Source organism: Colobus angolensis, unplaced genomic scaffold (assembly GCF_000951035.1).
Source record: "Colobus angolensis palliatus isolate OR3802 unplaced genomic scaffold, Cang.pa_1.0 Scaffold23, whole genome shotgun sequence".
NCBI classification, from domain to species: Eukaryota; Metazoa; Chordata; class Mammalia; order Primates; family Cercopithecidae; genus Colobus; species Colobus angolensis.
This window is the reverse complement of record NW_012115488.1, coordinates 9,123,865-9,144,382: the sequence shown is the minus strand read 5'-3', so window position 1 is coordinate 9,144,382 and position 20,518 is coordinate 9,123,865. Positions and strand designations below refer to the sequence as shown.

At 37.2% G+C, this 20,518-nt stretch overlaps 1 protein-coding gene across 1 annotated transcript; it reads left to right on the top strand.

The window, feature by feature from the left end:
- Positions 1-84: 84 nt before the first annotated feature.
- MBLAC2 (metallo-beta-lactamase domain containing 2) lies at positions 85-19,461 on the top strand. Its single transcript, XM_011944256.1, has 2 exons — positions 85-1,018; positions 16,109-19,461. The coding sequence occupies exons 1-2, from the start codon at positions 565-567 to the stop codon at positions 16,492-16,494; spliced, it is 840 nt and encodes a 279-aa protein (XP_011799646.1). The 5' UTR covers positions 85-564; the 3' UTR covers positions 16,495-19,461.
- The last annotated feature ends 1,057 nt before the right edge of the window (positions 19,462-20,518 follow it).

The following is a 20,518-nucleotide window of genomic DNA, read 5'->3' as shown; positions in this document are numbered from 1 at the left end:
TACCAACTAGCCCCGCCCACTCCCCAGGCAGGCCCCACCCCCTCGGCAGATAGCTTTTTTGCCCTTGGCAGGCTCCGTAGTCTCCATACAACCTGCTAGGCCCCACACTTTCCGCGCCAGCTGGGAGTGCGCGCCGTGGGGAGCCAGTGGGTGGGCGGTCCTAGCGCTTCCCACCCTTGCTCCGGGCCTCTGCTGTCACACGCCTGGGGTGGCGAAAGGGTCGCCACCTGAGTCTCCATTCTGCTGCAGTGTTCTCTGCGTTAAAGCTCCCTCGTGGTGCGCCTGCCGAGGCTGCTGTAGTTCCTGCGCCCCCGTGCTGGTGGCGCAGCCTCTGCTTGCTGCCGATCTGGCGGGAGGGTGCGAGAGCGCACGCTACAGGCAGCGCCGGTCTGCGTCCTTCCTCCTCCTATTCTGACTCCCGCATCCCCCGCCCCCGCCTCACTCAGCGCCTCCTCCCTGGCTGCAGGCAGACGGCTCCACACAGCCGCAGCGCCCGGTGTCTACACAGCCTGTGGGAGACTCGCACGCCCACACTCACTCCGCCTGGCTGCATCCCTGCCCAGCATGTCGGCGCTCGAGTGGTACGCCCACAAGTCTCTAGGCGATGGTATCTTCTGGATTCAAGAACGCTTCTACGAGTCGGGCAACCGTGCCAACATCTGGCTGGTGCGCGGCTCCGAGCAGGACGTGGTGATCGATACAGGCCTGGGGCTGCGCAGCCTCCCGGAGTACCTGTACTCCTCCGGCCTCTTGCAGGACCGCGGGGCCAAAGAGGACGCGGCGCGCCGGCCGCTGCTTGCCGTGGCCACCCACGTGCACTTCGACCACTCCGGCGGCCTTTACCAGTTCGACCGGGTGGCCGTGCACCACGCCGAGGCCGAGGCGCTGGCTCGCGGGGACAACTTTGAGACCGTGACCTGGCTCTCCGATAGCGAGGTGGTGCGGGCGCCCAGCCCCGGCTGGAGGGCCAGACAGTTCCGGGTACAGGCGGTGCAGCCCACCCTCATCCTGCAGGATGGTAATGGGCCCCCGCGGGCGCGCGCTCTCGTTAAGGGAGGGTATTGGGAAGAGACTGTCCGAGTGCCGCATGTTGCAGACTTGCGTGGCCGTAAAGGGGATTATTTTGGCACTTCGCAGAACCACTTCTGTTACACCCTTCCCTGAGTAAAAACCCACTTGACCAGAGCCAAAGCCATCACAGCCTTCCCTGCCAGAGGCCAGCTCTGACACCGTGTAGCAATTCTGAGTACTTCTTTGAAAGCCAGCACCAACCCCTCCCTAGCCAGTTTCCTGCGTCGGCTATAGTAGTAACACTACAGAGACTTGTGACTGACTAGGGATTTCTTCTTCTTTCCCTAAGCACCTGCCCGACATTTCCAGGAGCTTTCGTAGTGAGTAGACTTTTAAGGAATGACGCCCCACGGGGAGTGCATGTCATGATCTGTGCTTTTGAGAACTGCAGACTTCATCAGCTTGGTCACCACCGGGTATGGGCAGTTCCCACCTGTAGCCTTAGAAAGTCGTCAGACCAGTGATTCCAATCCGCTAATGCGATTGGAAACCTCTCAGATAGGTTTCTGTCCTTGATGTTGACTCACGATTGCAAAAGCTTAATAGTAATCATAAACGTAGAATATATCTGAGTCTAAATTTATGACATATCTAGTCCGGTTGAAAGCAAAGCCTGAGAAAGATCAATAAGGAAGTAATTTTCGGTAGAGGTAAATTATGTGGACTAATGCATAGGTAGCCATGGTCGTCTTTGGCTCTGTAAAAGACAAATGTGGAATTCAGAGAGAAATTCATGGAATGAAAATAAATAGATTAGGGCCTCAGCCCATTCTCCCTACGCAAGGACTTAAATAATTGAGCTAATTTGCCACATCAGCAATATTTGGTATATTAGTTTTCTATTTTCTTTTTTAGAATACTTTTGATTTCATTTTATCCTCACAACACATTTAAAGTGAGGCCACTGACCTCCCAGTTAAATGGCTTGCCTGAGCCAGATCATGATAAAAGCTAGGATATGAATCTAGGCACAATAGATCAAGGCATGCAGAACGTACATAAATCCTACCTCATAAATATATGATGACAATTCTGAATAGAATGTGAAAGTCCCCTTCTTTCCTTTAGCGTGAGACCATTTTAATTACCAATTTGGTTTATTAAAACATGCCTCTCTATAGTAGAAAAAGCCAGTTGCTGCAGTATAATGAAGCTCACTTTATGACCAAACAATATGGCAAATAATGAAATATTTTACAAAAATCAGTTTATCTCACAGATGACATCTTACTCATTTGAGATATTTTTAAAATTGCAGTATTATATTGTACTTATCGGTGCTAAAAAAAAAAATTGCAAGATTCTGTACCTCACCCCCACCCAACGAAAGTCTTCATTAAAGTTTTAAATCTAAAATTAAAAAAAAAAAAAAACTGGTTTAGATGGGAGTCTTACATTATCTGACAATATGAGATGAAAGTACATGTACATTAAATTTTAATTTACATTAAAGTCACACCTAATTATTGTATTTCTTGACAAAAATGGGTACTTTTAGGGGTAAGATTTCCATGCAGTTGATGGGTATTCAGACTAAATTATGACACCCGGACCAAAAATGTTTACATTAGTATTAAAATATACTTAAATTATTGAAAAGGATAAATTACTTTTGAAATTGACTTTTGATTCCGTATCAGCAATGGGAAATCACAGGTGAAAGAATGATAGGGATTGTTTTATAGATGAAGAAAGAACCCATGCAGGCCTGAGTATCATGCAAGAGGTCATATCGCCCATCTCGAAAAGAGCTGGGACTAGAACCCAGGTTTCCAGTTAATGGTAGAATCCTAACATTTCGGGAGCTGAAAGGGGCCTGCAAACTACTTGTGTGGTGCTTTAAGCCTTTAAAAGGGTGAAAAGAAAGCTTAATGTTTACCAGACACTTTGAAGGTGATAGTACTGTGTTACCAAAAGTTGTTTTTCATGAGGAGCTGGATGCCCCACCCTCTCAAGTAGTGTCTAATTTCCTCTCTTCTCAAGAATATTAATTTCCCATATCTTCTGAATGATGTGGCCTGCTAACTTGCTGTTAACATAATCCAGATGCCTGGGAGGATACATAAAATATTTGTATTAAAAATTTGTATACAGTTACACACATGAACAGCATAAAGTATTCATTGCTTTGGTAGAATGCAAGGAGCTGAAATCATTTATTACATTTCCTTTAATGAATTGATGATTGCTTGTCATGGAGAAGCATAAATCTGTGCACTGTATCTCTAACCCAAAAGCCAACTTGTAAATGAGGGACAAGGAGAGAATAGCCATATCATCCAGTGCATTATCTGGATGAAAAAGCAACTCGCCTTACTAATAGTGAAATGGTTATCTTCCTCTAAGATAGCAGTAGACCTTAAATTGACATAGCACATACCTCTTGAGTGGGCATACATCATTTTGCCCATTTTTCACTAAAGTGATACAAAGTTCTGGCATTGTGATCCCTATTACATACATGTTTAAATCCTATGCCCAGTGTCACCAAGATATTATCTCAGAGGTGTGATTTCAGGCAGGCTTAAGTCATTTGCAGAGGCTAAAACAGGTTGTAGGAAGGTGGCGAATTGAACAGACACATCTAATTTGGCTCTCTTCCGAAGCATCATTAATATACTGTAAAGAAACCGTGATTTAAATGTAAATCCCCATTGGCTGGGGGAACTGTTTCGGATGCTAGAAAGTAGATGTGGTGACTAAGTTAACAGTTTTATACTATGCCAGCAAAGGGAAATTAAAAGCCAATTCAGTTTCCACTGCAGAAGCCTTAAAAAATACAGGAATTAGCAATAGGCAGTACCTCAGTGGCGGCAAAGGGAAGAGTAAGTAGAATTTCTTGAAAACCTTTTAAGAAGCTCTTAAAACTCTAGTGAATGCCCCTCCCTCTCCCATCCAATTAGTTTATTCTCTAGGGATAGTAAAACAAAGGAGTTTCTTGATTGAAGGATGCCAAATTACTATTGAGCTTAAGGGCTCAGTATGGAAAACAGGAGAAAGAAAGAGAGTGTGTGTGTGTGTGTGTGTGTGTGTCTGTGTGTGTGTCCGTCCGTCCTACTAGTTTCCCAGAAGGATGAGAGCCAGGCCTTTCCCCACCCAGCTAGGAAATTAGAAAAATGTTATCTAGGGAATCTGCCTCCTAGAGAAAAGATGAAGATACCGATGTAGAGGAATACCTAAGAAATCCTGGCCTCTTTCTCTAGTGTGAAGCCTCAGTCACCAGGCCCCATGCATGTGCTGCAAGCAGCCTTCTTGTCCCCCCTTCTTTTTTTTAATTGATACCTAATAGTTGTAATTACTTGTGAGGTATGTGTGATATTTTGATAATGCATACAATGTAATGATGAAATCAGGTTATTTAGAATATCTACCACCCTTCAAACATTTATGATTTCTTTGTGTCAGAAACATTCCAAATCTTCTAGCTATTTTGAAACATACAATAAATCCTTATTAACTTGTCTATCAAATGCTGGAACTTATTTATTTTATCTAATTGTATTTTTGTACCCATTAACCAATCTCTTCATTCCCTTCCCCCACCCTTTCCAGCCTCTGTTAACCACCATACTAGCACTACCTCCCACATATGAGTGTGAACATGAGGTATTTGTCATTTTGTGCCTGGCTTCTTTCACTTAACGTAATGCCCTCCAGTTCCATCCGTGTTGCTGCAAGTGACAGAATTTCATTATTTTTTGTGAGTGAATAATTCCACTGTGTATATTGTCCCACACTGTCTTTATCCGTTCATCTGCTGATGGACAGTTAGGTTGATTCCACATCTTGGCTATTGTAAATATTGCTGCAGTAAACATGGGAATGCAGTTATCTCTTTAGTATTCTGATTTCCTTTCTTTTGGATGTATATACCCAGCAGTGGGATTGCTGGGTCATATGGTAGTTCTATTTTCAGTTTGTTGAGGAACCTTCATACTATTTTCAATAGTTGCTGTACTAATTTACATCCCCACTAACAATGTACAAGCATTCCCCTTTCTCCACATCCTTGTCAGCATCTGTTATTTTCTATCTTTTTGACAATAGCCATTTTTACTCATGCCCCCGAACTCTTAAATAGGCAACCAAGCATTATAAAAAAAATCTGAGAAAATTCTCTAACATGAGATCAACTAATTAAACAGCATAAAGCAATTTGAGAGTGGGGAACTATCATCAGTATCATCAGGGGATAAGACAAGCTATTGCATTCAAGATACCTAAGAGTCAATAAGGATGCTCTAAAAATAAATAGCAGAACAATATTCACCAAAAAAAAAGCTCTTGGAATTTAAAACATCAGAAATTACACAGCAGTAGGTCTAGAAGATAAAGTTGAAAAACTTACTAAAGAGCAATAAAGGAAAATAGAAACCAGGAGAGAAAAAGACTAAAATAAGTAGGAGGACCAGTTTGGAAAATCCAGCCTTAGAATAATGGATACAGAGATAGGACAGAGACAGCGAAAGAAAAGAAATAGTAGGGCAGCCGAGCACAGTGACTCATGCCTGTAATCCCAACAATTTGAAAGGCCGAGGAGGGCGGATCACCTGAGGTCAGGAGTTCAAGACCAGCCTGGCCAACATGGTGAAACCCCGTCTCTACTAAAAATACAAAAATTAGCTCGGTGTGATGGTGCATGCCTCTAATCCCAGCTACTCGGAAGGCTGAGACAGGAGAATCCCCCGAACTCTGGAGGGAGAGGTTGCAGTGAGCCAAGATCGTGCCATTGCACTCCAGCCTAGGCAACAGAGCTAGATTCTGTCTCAAAGAAAAAGAAAAAAAAAAAAAGAAATAGTAGAGGTAGAGGTAATCCAGTAATATATCACACAATTAAAGGATACAAATTTTCCAGATTGAAAGGGCCCACAGAATTCACAGGACAATAGATGAAAACACATCCAAACCCAAGCATGTTACTGTAAAATTTCAGAACACTGAGATCAAAGAAGATTTTACAAGCTTTAAGAAACGTAAACAAAAGAGTTATGTACTCAGAATGGAATGGTTTTGGAGCTAGCAAAGAAGAAATCTTGCCTTCCAATTTGAATGAAAATTTTCCAGATTGAAAGGGCCCACAGAATTCACAGGACAATAGATGAAAACACATCCAAACCCAAGCATGTTATTGTAAAATTTCAGAACACTGAGATCAAAGAAGATTTTACAAGCTTTAAGAAACGTAAACAAAAGAGTTATGTACTCAGAATGGAATGGTTTTGGAGCTAGCAAAGAAGAAATCTTGCCTTCCAATTTGAATGAAAATGATTTCCAATCTAGAATTCGATATCCCACTATTAATCAAGTTCTCAAATTATTTCCCACATACTGTTTCTTAGAAAGCTACTAGGATATGCCCCTTCAAAATAAGGGAGTGAACCAAGAAAGAAGTAATATAGTAAACAGGAAATAGAATTCAAAAGAAAGCATCAGGAAGATGCAACAGATGACACTCTAATAATGCTAGTACCCCAGGCTTAGAGGGTCCAGACTGGAGCAGTTGAATCATAATTCTTTCTCAGAGGGATGTGATGGTATGTGGAGAGTGGGGAGTAAAGAGAACTAAAAATCCTATTTCACAGTGGAAGTCAATGGCTAACAAAATTTTAAAACCAAGAAATAATACATGCATGAAATCAGAGTATACCCAATTGGTAAATATGGAAATGGAGTATAACCATTATTTAGAGATAACTATATCTGGTAGAGGTAACTACCAGAAGAAATAGCTGAGATTGTTAGAAGTGGGTGCATCATGGAAGCAAGATTGGAGATAGAGCAAAAATGGAGCAAGTAAATTTTTTTCTTACATTTTAAGCCCCCCTGAAATATTTTATTTGAAATATGCACATATATATTTTTGTGTATAAACTGAAATTTTAAAAGATAAATGCCGTGTTGGAAAGAGTGTGTAAGAGAAGTCTAGAATGACTGGAATCTGGACAATTAAATCAGGATGAAGTTGGAAGGATTTTGTGTATGTGTGTGCTTGTGTGTTTATGATACACTTCATAGGCATTTCTGGTTCTTGTAAGAGAGGTGCTCATGAAATTCTATGTGTGAGCATTATCAGCATATTGAAAGCATTTTTAAAGCCACAGGATAATGGCAGAACTAATGATATTCAGCAACTATGGCCTTATTGATTGCTTACAGTTGGTATCTATTTTGATGGGCGGGTACTTACATTTTATCTATTGCTAAATATTTTAATATCATCTGGATATAACCAAAGATCAATATGATTCTGTCCCCGAATTGGTAATTCTCTATAGCTTCTTTTTAGGATCAATCTTCTCTTATATTTAACCTTTCTCTACGTTTATTAAACAGTTGTTCTCCAGTAGCTCTATTACTAAATCAACTTAGAAATAATTTATTTGCCTTACCTGCCAATCATACAGGAAGTGGTAGTGGTTTGTAATCACTAGAGGTGCCTTAAATCTGGACTAATTATCCTATAAAGGAATTCTGGTCCCTTACGACTGGAATGTGAAGAACTCTGGGAGTGTCCGAAACCATCTTAATGTCACTACTGGGATTCAGACAAGACAAAATGGGCAGATGAAGCAGCAAATGAGGCTCTGCCCTGACGTAGATTTCAGCTGCCCAGGACAGAGGCCAGCTGGCTTTTTGCTCTTGTGTCCTGGCAGTACCATCAGGACAAAAATTCTTTCAGAGAATTTAGCTCTATGATTATACAGTGCTTGGCATCATCCATTAGAAAAGTCATTTAGGCATGATGACAGTGGTTCTAGATTTTTGGTATGCAGGAGCTTGTTAAAAATAGCAAGTTCTAGGCTTTAACACCTAAGTTTGGATGCTGTAGGGCTTGTGTGTGACAAAGGAATCCTTATCTTTAACAGTCTCCAGGTGATTCTGATGCAGAAGTTCTGCATACCATAATTTGTGAGATATATTATTTTATAGAATTACATTGCATAGCATTGTATAGTGCAGTTATGGCTATGCAGTATTTTACATCATCCTTCTTTACATGTTGTCATAACTGAAGAGGCAGTGCTGCCTGAGCAGTACTTCTCAAAGCATGGTCCTCACCAACAGCTTTAGTATTGCCTGGGAGCTTGTTAGAAATGTAGATTCTCGGGCACTAGTCTTATCAGTGCAGTAATTGGGGGTGGGGCCCAGCAGTCTGTGTTTTAATAAGCATTACAGGGAATTCTGATGCACACTAAAGTTTGAAAACTACTAGCATAGGTCCTTGCTTCCCAAACTTTCTTTCCCGTAATCACCTTGGTTGTTTGTTCAGCATACAGATTTCAGACTCTTCCCCAAAAGATTAATTCAGAAACTTTGGAGTGGGTCTAGAAACTTGTGTGTTTAACGTGTATTACAGGTGATTCTTATTGTTACCAGCAGTGAATCCATATGGGTCTGCAGCAGTCTCACTTCTTGCCTCCTCAGAAGAAAGAATTCAACTGAGGAGCAGAAGGCAGAAGGAGAGACCGAGGCAAGTTTTAGAGCAGGAGCGAAGGTTTATTAAAAAGCTTTAGAGCAGTAATGAAAGGAAGTACACTTGGAAGAAGGCCAGGCGGGCAACTGGAGAGATCAAGTGCGCAGTTTGACTTTTTGCTTTGGGGTTTTATATGTTCTCATACTTCTGGGGTCTTGCATGTCTTCTCCCCTAATTCTTCCGTTGGGGTGGGCTTTCTGCATGTGCAGTGGCCTGCCAGTGCTTGGGAGGTGAGCGCACGCAATGTGTTTACTGGAGTTTTATATATATATTCACTTGAGGCATTCTTCCCTTACCAGTTGAATGTCCCTGGAAGGTCACATACCAGTTAAACGCCGTTTTGCCTCTTAATGCACATGCTTGAGTCCACTCACCCACCTCTTAAAATCTTATTGGGAAGCTGCTGATCATCAGTTTCAGGTGTCTCTGCCTATTGGGAGACTGCTTTACCCTGGCATGAGCTGCAGCTGATTCTTATTTTAGAGAGAGCGTTTCAGCAACCACCTGACCATCACCTGACATTCCTGATGCGTGTGTGAGGTTGCGGAGAGCCCTCTCCTGCCCTGCTTATGCCTGACTAGCTACCCAGTATACCGTTATCACAGGCAAATTCTAGAAGTCTGGATTAGATTTGTTTTTCAAACTATTGCATGCATGAAAAACACCTGGACTGCTGCTACTGCTACTGGTCTTCAGATCATGCTTTGAGCAGTACTGTTGTAGAGTCAGATCAGTTCACAATGGAAGAAGGGGAAAATGATACAGATAATGACACAAATGGCTCTTCAAAAGCAAATAATTGGAAATTCAAAGTATTAAGAAAGGCCTTTTGGAAAATTGTTAAGGCTCTTGACTTTTGCCCAAAGGACCTTCTGTATGAGAAGAAAATAGCACTTTACAGGGCATAATATTATTACATTTCATCTCACTAGGAACTGTGGCCACGGTAGATTAGCAAACTACCAAAGAGACTCTCTACTGATAAGATTAAATTTGGTAATTCTTTAAAATGGAATTCTAACCAAACTGTTTTCCATTTCCCACTATGTACTGTAAAATTTTAGTCCTTTCTACCCCACCCCTGCAAAAAATGTAGTCCCAGTTTTAAATCATCTTGTTTAAGTACTAATGTTAGTCAAATAACAAGGAATTTCTTTACTCCTAAATTCAGAAAAGAAATAATGTGAATCCCTGGGCCTATAAAGCAAAAGCCAGAAGTACCAGCATATTCAGAAAATGTATTTGAAGCATTATGCTTATCTTTAAAATTACTGAATTTTTTTGCATTCAGTTCTATTATATCCCTTTTAATAGCTTTTTATGAATTAGATATAATTCATATACCATAAAATTCATCCATTTAACATGTATAATTCAGTGGTTTTTGATCTTTTCAGTTGTACATCCATTACAGTCAATTCGAGAATATTTTTCTTACCTCTGAAACAAATAGCCCCTTCTTTTAGCCATCATCCCCCTCAACATCCCCAGCCCCCTATCCCCACTCCAGATTTGTCTATTCTGGACATTTCATTTAAGTGGAAAAATATAACATGTGGACCTTCACAATTGCCTTCACTTAGCATTATGATTTCAAGGTTTATCCATGTTGAAGGGTGAATCAGTACTTCATTTATTTTTATTACCGAATAGTATTTCATTTTATGAATATGTATCATATTTTAATACCCATTTATCCATCGATGTACATTTGGATTGTTTCCACTTACATCTTTTTAACAGCTTTATTAAGGTATTACACACCATAAATATACCCATTTTAAGTGTATGGTTTGATGAATTTTAGGAAATGTATTCATACATGCAACTATAACCACAATTTAGTTCAAGAACACTTCTGTTAACCCTGAAAGTTTCCTCCTGCTTTTTTTTTTCAGTCACCTACTTCCACCCCTGGCCTCACTGATCTGTTTTGTGTTGTTGTAGTTTTGATTTTCTGAAAATTTTCTATAAATACAATCATGCAATAGATAGATAGACAGATAGATAGATGATAGATAGATAGATAGATACTTTTTTGGTTTCTTTTGGATATTCATCCATATTGTAGCATCTATTAATAATTCATTCCTTTCTATTTCTGATAAATATTCCATTGTGTGAATATAGCATTTTATTTATCTCCTCACCTATTAAAGGAAATTTAAATCTTTCCAGTTTGGAACTGCTGTGAATAATACTACCGTGAACATTCGCATACAAGTCTTTGTGTGGATGCATGTTTTCATTTCCCTTAGTAGACACATAGGAACAGAATTCCTGGGTCATATGGTAAATGTACGTTAATTTTTTAAGAAAGTGCCAAACTGGTTCTCAAAGTGATTATACCATTTTATATTCCTAGCTACAGTGTGTAAGGGTTACAATTTTTCCAAATCTTTTTCTTTTAAAAAAAACATTTTTATTTCAATTGGTTTTTGGAGGAACAAGTGGGTGTTTGGTTACATGAATAAGTTCTTCAATGGTGATTTCTGAGATTTTGGTGTGTCCATTACCGAGCAGCATACACCGTACCCAATGTGTAGTCTTTTTTTTTTTGAGACGAAGTTTCGCTCTTGTTGCCCAGACTGGAGTGCAATGGCATGAGCTTGGCTCACTACAACCTCCACCTCCCCAGTTCAAGCGATTCTCCTGCCTCAGCCTCCCAAGTAGCTGGGATTACAGGTGCCCGCCACCACGCCCGACTAATTTTTGTGTATTTAGTAGAGACAGGATTTCACCATGTTGACCAACCTGGTCTTGAACCAATGTGTAGTCTTTTATCCCTCACCACCCCACACTCTTTTCCCCAAGCCCCCAAACGTCAGTGTATCATTCTTTTGCCTTTGCGCCCTCATAGCTTAGCTCCCACATAATGAGTGAGAACATATGATGTTTGATTTTTCATTCTTGAGTTCCTTCACTTAGAGTAATAGTCTCCAATTTCATCCAGGTTGCTATGAATGCCATTATTTCATTCCTTTTTATGGCTGAGTAGTATTCTGTGGTGTATATATGTGTGTGTGTGTGTGTGTGTATCACATTTTATTTACTTGTTGATTGATGAACATTGAGATGGTTCCATATTTTTGCAATTGCAAATTGTGCTGCATTTCCATGTGAAATTTAGGGTCAGACTTTCAGTTTCTTCGAAAAAAGGTCAAGATTTTGATTGAGATTATGTTGAATTTTTACTGGCCATTACAGTAGCCACTAGCCATGTATGACTAGCAAATTTAAATTAAGATTACTGGATGTGGTGGCTCACCTGTAATCCCAGCTACTTAGGAGACTGAGGATGGAGGATCATTTAAGGCCAGGAGTATAAGACTAGCCTATGTAACAAAGTGAGATCCTGTCTCTAAAAAAAAGTTTTTAAGTTAGCTAGGCTGGTGTCATATACCTGTAGTCCCAGCTACTTGGAAGGATCCCTTGAGCCCAGGTGTTCAGGGGTTACAGTGAGCTATAAGCAGGCCATTGCATTTCAGCCTGAGTGACCATCTCTTTAAAAAAATAATTAAGATTGGTTAGAATTAAAATTTTAATTCCTTAATTGTACTAGCTTTATTTCAAGCACCATTAGCCACACCATACTGAACAGTATTAAGAACCAATATTTCAGTCATTGCAGAAAGTTTTCTTAGGCTGTATAGCTATTGGAAAAATTGGGTTACATTACCATCATAGCAATATTGAGTCTTAGTGATATTGAGACAGTCAGTAAGCATAGCCTATCTCTCCTTTTATTTAGGTCTTCTTTAATTTCTCTTGACAGTGTTTTTGTAGTTTTCATTATACAGTGTTCACATATTACAAAACATCTTTTGTCAAATTTTTTCCCAAGTATTTTACTCTTTTTGATGCTATTTTGAGTCGAATGTTTTAAAATTCATTTTTGATAGTAATTTGTAGCATATAGAAATAGTTTATCTTTGTATGTTGATCTTGTATCCTGTGACATTCCTAAACTTGTTTTTTAGTTCTCTAGCTTTTTCTTACTTTACTTAGGATTTTCTGTACGTAAGATTATATCTAAATAAAAACAGATTTACTTTTTCTTTTCTAATCTGTGTGACCTTACTCTCTTTTTCTTGGCTTATTACACTGTCTAGGATCTTCAGTATAATGTTGAATAGAAATGGTAAGAGCAGACATCCTTGTCTTGTTATCTTAGGAGACTTTCTGTTCAAAGAGGTATTACCTATAGGTGTTCATAAGCGACTTTTATCAAGTTCAGGACCTTCCCTAACTATTCCTAGTTTGCTGGAAGTTTTTATCATGAATAAGAATTGGATTTTGTCATATGCTTTTTATGTATCTATTGAGATAATCATATGGCTTTCTCCTTTATTAATATCATATATTACACTAATTTATTTTCACTAGCTCAACCAAACTTAATATTTCTGGGATAAACTCCACTTTGTCATTTTCCTATTTATAAGTTGCTGGATTTGATTTGCCAGTATTTTGTCAATAATTTTAAGACCACATTCATTAGGTATATTTGTGTACAGGCTTTTGTTTTGTTTTGTTTGAAAGAGTCTCCTTTTGTTGTTCAGGCCGGAGTGTAATGGTGCCATCATAGATCTCTGCAGCCTTGAACTTCTGGGCTCAAGCAATCCTTCCACCTCAGCTTCCAGAGTAACTGGGACTACAGGCACAAAACACCCTGCCTGGCTTTTTGTTATTATTATTTTTTTTTTTTTATTTTTATGGAAATGGAGGTCTCATTATTTTGCCCAGGCTGGTCTCAAACTCCTGGCCTTAAGCAATCCTCCCACATGTTGCCAAAGTGCTGGGATTATAAGAGTGAGCCACTGCAGCAGGCCTGATGCTGTTGTTATTTTAATATATTGTCTTTCGCTTTTATGAGAGCAATAACTGAGTTAGATTTCTCATCTATATTCTGAAAGTCTTTATATGGGTTGAAATTATTTAGAGTTGAAATTGTCCCGTTTTAAAATGATTGACAGAATTGATCAGTGACGTCTTCTTTGAGCCCAGACTTTTCTTCATGGGGAAACTTTAAATTGTTAATCAATTTATTTGCTTGATATACATTTATTTAGACTTCATTTCTTCTTGGATCACTTTTGATAATTTGTCTCTTTTTAAGAATATGTTCATTTCAAGTAAGTTGTCAAATCTGTTGGCTTAAAATTGTTCATAATATTCCCTTATTCTCCTTTTAATTTCTTCAGGGTCTATAGTGATATTCCTTCTTTCATTCCTATTTTCACAAGTTGTATGTTCTCTAATTTTTTCTTGATTTGTCTAGCTAAAGGTGTACCAATTTTGTTGTAGTTTTCAAGTAAATAACTGTTGGTTTCATCTGCTTTTCTTTGTTGGTATTTGTATTCATTTATTTTTGCCCTGTCCTTTATTATTTCCATTAACACTTACTTTGTGTTTGATTTGCTCTTCTTTTCCTAACTTCTTAGGATAGTAATTTGATTATTGATTTTAAACATTTAATCCTTTATAAAATAAGCATTTAAAGCAATAAATTTTCTTTTAAGTACTGCTTCAGCTGTATTCTATACATTTGGATATGTTTTTATTTTGTTTTCATTCATTCAAAATATTTTTATATTTCCCTTTGATTTCTTCTTTGATCCATAAACTATACAGAAGTTTGATGTTTGCTTTACATATATTTGAATATTGCCCATATTTATTTTTGTTCTTCCTAATTTGTTATTTTTTCCTATTAAAAACACATAATAAGGTTGGGCGTGGTAGCTCATGCCTATAATACAGCACTTTGGGAGGCCAGGGAGGGAGGATCACTTGAGGCCAGCCTTGGCAACATGGCAACCAGCCTGGCCAACATGATGAAACCCCATCTCTACTAAAAATATAAAAATTAGCCAGGCATGATGGCACACGCCTGTAATTCCAGCTACTCAGCCGGCTGAGGCACAAGAATTGTTTGAACCTGGAAGGCAGGAGGTTGCAGCGAGCCAAGACTGCACCACTGCACTCCAGCCAGGACGAGAGAGGAAAACTCTGTCTCAGAAAAAAAACAAACAAAAAGACTACACGTTATCAATTTTCTGTTCATTTTGTTATTTCTAATTTAATTATGTTATAGTCAGAGAACATACTTTGTATGATTTTATTCCTTTTACATTTATTGATTCTTGCTTTATGGCCTAGCTTTATAGCCTGTTGAATATTTCAACTACAGTTGAAAAGAACGTGTACTTTGCTATTTTGGAGTAAAGTGTTTTATTTTTGTCAGGTCAAGTTGGTTGATAGAGTTGTTCAGGTCTTCCATACCCTTTTTGATTTTCTGTTTACTTATTTTATGAATTACACAGAGAAGAATGTTGAACTCTCCAAATATAATTGATGAATTGTTTATCCTTTATTTCTGTTTGTTTTTGCTTCATGTATTTTTGATGATATTTTAGGTGCATGTACATTTATAATTATTTGTCAATGTATTGATTTAATGTATATTATAAAATTACTTTAGTAATATTCATGTAAAAATCAGTTTTGTCTTACATTAATATAGCTGCTCTAGTTCTCTTAAAGTAATATTTAATATGGTTAAGCTTTTCAGCCTATTTGTGTCTTTCGCCTTATAGTTTCTTTCTTGTAGGCTGCATATATCGTGATTTTTTAATCCAGTCTGACAATCTCTGCCTTTTTATGTTTACCAAATCCTGATTATTACACCATTTTGATTCCTTTGTTAATTTTTTAGCTATAGATTTTTAAATTTTTTCCTGTGTATGTGCTTGCACTAGAGATTACAGTATGAATCTTTTAATTTACCATGATTTACTTCAAGTTTATACTAACGTAATTCCAGTGAAAGAGAGCAATTTTGCACCCATGTAGCTCCATTTCCTCTCTGCTGTCAGTAACTGAAGTCTGAGATTCAACCCTATTTGCAAGTTGGCCTGCCAGAGTTTAATGTATTCTGACAGAAGACTTGAGGTTCCTGGGTCAGAGATTATGGAGATTATTACTCACATATTAGAGCATCATGATTTATATCAATTCCTCAAGCCCTAATTCTGACAGGGTGATACAACAAGAGGCAAAATACAACAAAATTCCCTAGAGCAACATTCATTAATTGTGTCAACAGGATACTGGTACCATAGATGTTCTGAAAATTAAAGTTTCATGATCAAATAAGTTTGAGAAATTGTACAACTATATCTACTTTGTGTATATCCACAGTATACATTCATATAATAAAAGCTCAAAGAGGTCTTTCTGAAAAGCTGCTGAATTTTCTTTAAACTGAGAGTTCCTCAAATTATTTGACCACATAATTACTTCCTTTTCATTTATGTCTCATGATAGCCTGTAGAAATAGTGTTCCACATTACTTGCTTTGGCAAACACTGGTCTAGCAAACAATAGGAATGAACCATAGGCAGCTTATTTTTAAATCATCATTAAGAAATACAGTATTTATGAAATAAAATGTCATCCTTCCCAATTTCTTTGGAAGCATATAATGAATGCTCTTCTATGCTTTAAATGCTAAGTCAAGTATACAACATGTTTATCTGTAAACTCTGTTTCCATTTGTAGGGGATGTGATCAACCTTGGTGACAGACAGCTCACTGTTATGCACATGCCAGGTCACTCCAGGGGCAGTATTTGCTTACATGACAAAGACCGAAAGATTCTCTTCAGTGGAGACGTCGTGTATGATGGATCACTGATTGACTGGCTCCCATACAGCAGGATAAGTGACTATGTTGGGACCTGTGAACGTCTAATAGAATTAGTGGACAGAGGTCTGGTAGAGAAGGTGCTTCCCGGGCACTTCAATACCTTTGGTGCTGAAAGGCTTTTTCGATTGGCTTCTAACTATATTTCAAAAGCCGGGATATGTCACAAAGTTTCTACTTTTGCCATGCGATCTCTTGCGAGTTTAGCTCTACGTGTAACAAATTCTAGGACCTCACCGTAGTATCTATACTGATAATATATTTTGATTAATTACATACATTAATTCATTCTGTACTATTTAACTGATTAATAGTGAGCATTTCATGAAGTGCTTTTTATACCACTATTATATATCAGAGAAAGATTGAGAATGAATAAGCCAAAAAGAAAATTGTTAGTTTAAATTGTTTTCTTTCTTCTAAGAAAGAAGCCATTTAATATGCTTATACTTTGCCAAAGCTGTCATCTTGTAATGTATGCTCTGGAAATGACATAAAGGTTTATGGGGAAGTAAAGAGAGATTCTGTGGCAAGAGAAAGAACTGCTCTTGCCTCTGTTTGTGTTGTTTTATTTCCTAGATGACCTAGGAAAAAAGGCATATAGAGTATTATGTTTATACTTTAAACTTGATATTTTTAGTGTATTATTTAAAGATAAAGGTTCTTGGGTTTAAAATACATCAGAATTTAATGCAGACATATGAAGTAACACTGAGAATGACAGCTAAAACATCACATTGTTATCGTCCTGAATTTTTTATGCTTCATTTATTTATTCTTTGTGTAATTATAGCATACATGACATGTAATATAACTTATGAAAAGTACAGTGAATCTTGCTTTATTGCAAAGCTTTAAATATAAATTGCAGAGTGCTTCAGTATAAAGCTACTATATGTTGTTGTTTGTTATTGTGTAAGTAATATTTTCAATTATGAAAGTGAAATGCAAATGTCTGTAAGCTAACTACAAATTGTCAGATTCTTAAAAGGACACTGTCAGGCAAATTTGAAAATATACACATTGAGAATAATTTTTTATTATTATATCCTATTTTAATATTAACAACTATTATAAACAAAATTTTTCCTGTTAAATAGCAACTTCAGTATTGTGTTATGTTTTACAGTATTAGAACTACTATGAAGATCTGCAACTATTCTTTTACTTAACGTGCATATATACTACAGAGGGATTTTTAAATTAATTGCAAAATGTGCATTAGCTATTGACTTAGAGTGAATTGCCTTTTGTATCCTGATTCACAACACCTATTCCTGTTCAGTATTCTTTGTCTTGAATAGAGAAGTCTACGTTCGTAAAGTCATAGAAAAGGTTATACCACTATTTAGTAAAATGTTTTAGTTTGGTGCTCTTAGTAATTTGTTAAAAGGCCTTTTAGAATATTTCATAAAGGGTTTTAAACAGTTTTTTCCCACTGCCTTTTTATTACTGACATAACTAAAACCAAACTGAAATCGCTTTGGAAATCAGATTTTTTAATGTTAGGAAGATCCAGCAACTTTGGTTTCTGAAAAATTACGAAACTTTTCTACCCTACAGATGCCCAGGTTCTTTAGTTTTTTATTCATTCAACTTACACACACATAAACATATACATACACAAACACAACCCCACATGCAAACACACACAGTCACATATATACATGTGTAGCACAGCGCCAAACACTATGGAGGCTTAAAAAGTCAAAGACAACATTATAGCTAAAAGTTGAAAGCACACAAAATATAAATAATAGTATATGCAAGTTAATGTACATTATATGTGCATGTAAGGGACATAAATGGAGGGGTGTGAACTTTGGTTAGGCAAAGTTTACTGGAGGAGGGGTTTTTGAATCAAATTTGGAAGGATGAGCTTGTTAGATGGTCAGGGTAGGAAACAAAACAATCCAAGAATAGGGATATAAGCATTGCTAGTCTAGAATAGTCTATTCCTTGTGAAAATATAAATTTAATTTTCAGGAATCCAATATAGTCCAAACACCAGATATTTAGCATGAGAAAAATTGATTTGTGATTGTGTATATGAGTCATTCTTAATGGGAGACAAGCTGAACTGCCACATGCCACCAAATGAACCTTTACTTCAATCAAAAAGGAGAGTATTATTGGTTCAATTATATTAATAGGATATCATGGGCATTTCTCTATGATGGTCATTCAAGGCAGTAGGTCTGTTTCAACTGAGTGCAACATTGAGAATAATGATTTGGTTCAGGGCAACTAGAAATAATCACTTACTAAGCCTTAAATAAAGCCATTATTTTTATATCAGTAGCACAAAGGAAAACCAAAAGTCCTTAACCACTGATCATTTTTATCATATTTTAGGCCTTTTTTTAAAAATCAGGGTATAGTAGGCACTAAGTTTTATTAGGAAATATTTAAACCTGCTGAAGGATTTATTTATAAAAAGTGCAATTTTTCAAAACACATTGATTTTTTTTAAATTTCCCAATTTTTTCAGTTTTTCAAATGGTACCACAACATGGAGCTGTGATATTTTACTATTACTTCAATGTGAATAAATTGGGTAAAGTGTATCATTTATTGAGTGCCCATGCTGTACATTTAAAATATGCTTTATTTAATTTAATCCTACTCCCAGCACCAAAAGGTAATTGACCAGCCTCAGACAACACAATTTTGGACAAAGCTGGTAACTGAACACAGGTCCGTCTGCCCCACACTTCTCTTTCTCTTGTATCTGCACAATAGCAGACAATTGGCAAGGTGTATTTTTACTTTCCGAGATGCCACATGTGCCAAGAATAAATCAAACGATGCTAAAGCATAATAATAATATATCTTTAAAAAGCTTTTCAAAATATATTTTCATCCTGACAGTGACCCTTGTAACTTATGATTTTTGGAAATACTAGTATGTAAGTATAATACAAAGTTGTCAAAATGTTAAGATATTTAGAAGTAATTTTATTATTTATATTGTTAATGCTTAATCATTGGAAATTCATTTTCCTTACTTGATGTTTTCTTTCAACTGGGAAGCCTAAAACAAACAAAAACCTTGTGTGTTATCCTGATATAGTTGACTAAATGACTGTATTTGTTCTTATATGGATAGTAATATGAATGTGACATGCACCAATTGTCCTATTATAATTTTCAGATAAGTGTAACTAAGCCTTTGTGTAATAAATATTAAAGTAGTCATTTTATTTCAATCTATAATTGATATTTTTATAACATTAGCAAGTTTCCATTTAATTTCTTGCAATGATATTTCCTGTACAAAGTGCAGTTTTGAGAAGCTTATGGTCAATAAGACACTAAATTTGTGAGAAAGAATAGAGAACCCAGAAACAGGAAAATACTCATATAAGCCTTTTGTAATTAAGAAATATGACAATTCAAATCAATGGGTAAAAGATAGACTGTGCAATAAATGTTACCATTGTTGATGTGGGAAAAATGGTCCCTGCCATTATAAAAGTAAATTCCAAATGGATTAAAGACCTAAATGTGAAAATCAGAGCCACACATGTATTAAAAGAAAATCATATTTAACACCTTGGAATGGGGAAGATCTGTCTTACATAGACACAAAAAGCAAAATTACATCAAAATTTTAAATGTCTTAGAATTTAGATGAAATAAAGTTAAAAAGAGATTTTAAAAAAATCACAATTTGTATAACATAATTTAACAAATATAAAGAATGCCTACAAATCAGTAAGCAAAAGATAAACTACTGTAAGGGAGGAAAGACCTTTCTTCTCTCCTCTTCAATTCTATAGCTGTGGCTGTGAATTAAACTGACAAAAGACAGATTAACAGGAGAAAAGCATAAGCATACAAATTTTATTTAATGTTAATATTTTTATGTGTACACACAGGCCTTCATGACCCATAGAAGCAGATAGGCCTGAGCACTTATATACCATTTCAACAAAAAATGACAAATTGTGAAGGTGTGACAAGACAAAGGAAAGTGGAGTTTTGGCTAAGGGTGGTAAATTGTGGGAAAGTGAACAGAAAATATATGGGAGAAACCAATGGAAGATAAGGATTACTTTAGGTTTGTTTATGCAGATTTATTTTGGCATAACTCTTCATCTCCAGTGAGAAGAATGTCCTCTTTATGGTATGGTGGAGAAGGGTACCTGTCTCATGGGAAGTGTTATGCCCTGCTTTTGGGTAGTAAGGGGGCATCTGCATTTTCTCAGTTACCTTCAGTTCAAAATATTCAGTATACCAAAATGGCGTATTTGGGGGCAGCAT

Coding starts and splice junctions, on each gene's coding strand:
- MBLAC2 (XM_011944256.1), top strand. CDS start 565: ATGTCGGCGCTCGAGTGGTACGCCCACAAGTCTCTAGGCGATGGTATC. Junction 1,019..16,108: donor CACCCTCATCCTGCAGGATG/GTAATGGGCCCC, acceptor TTCCATTTGTAG/GGGATGTGATCAACCTTGGT.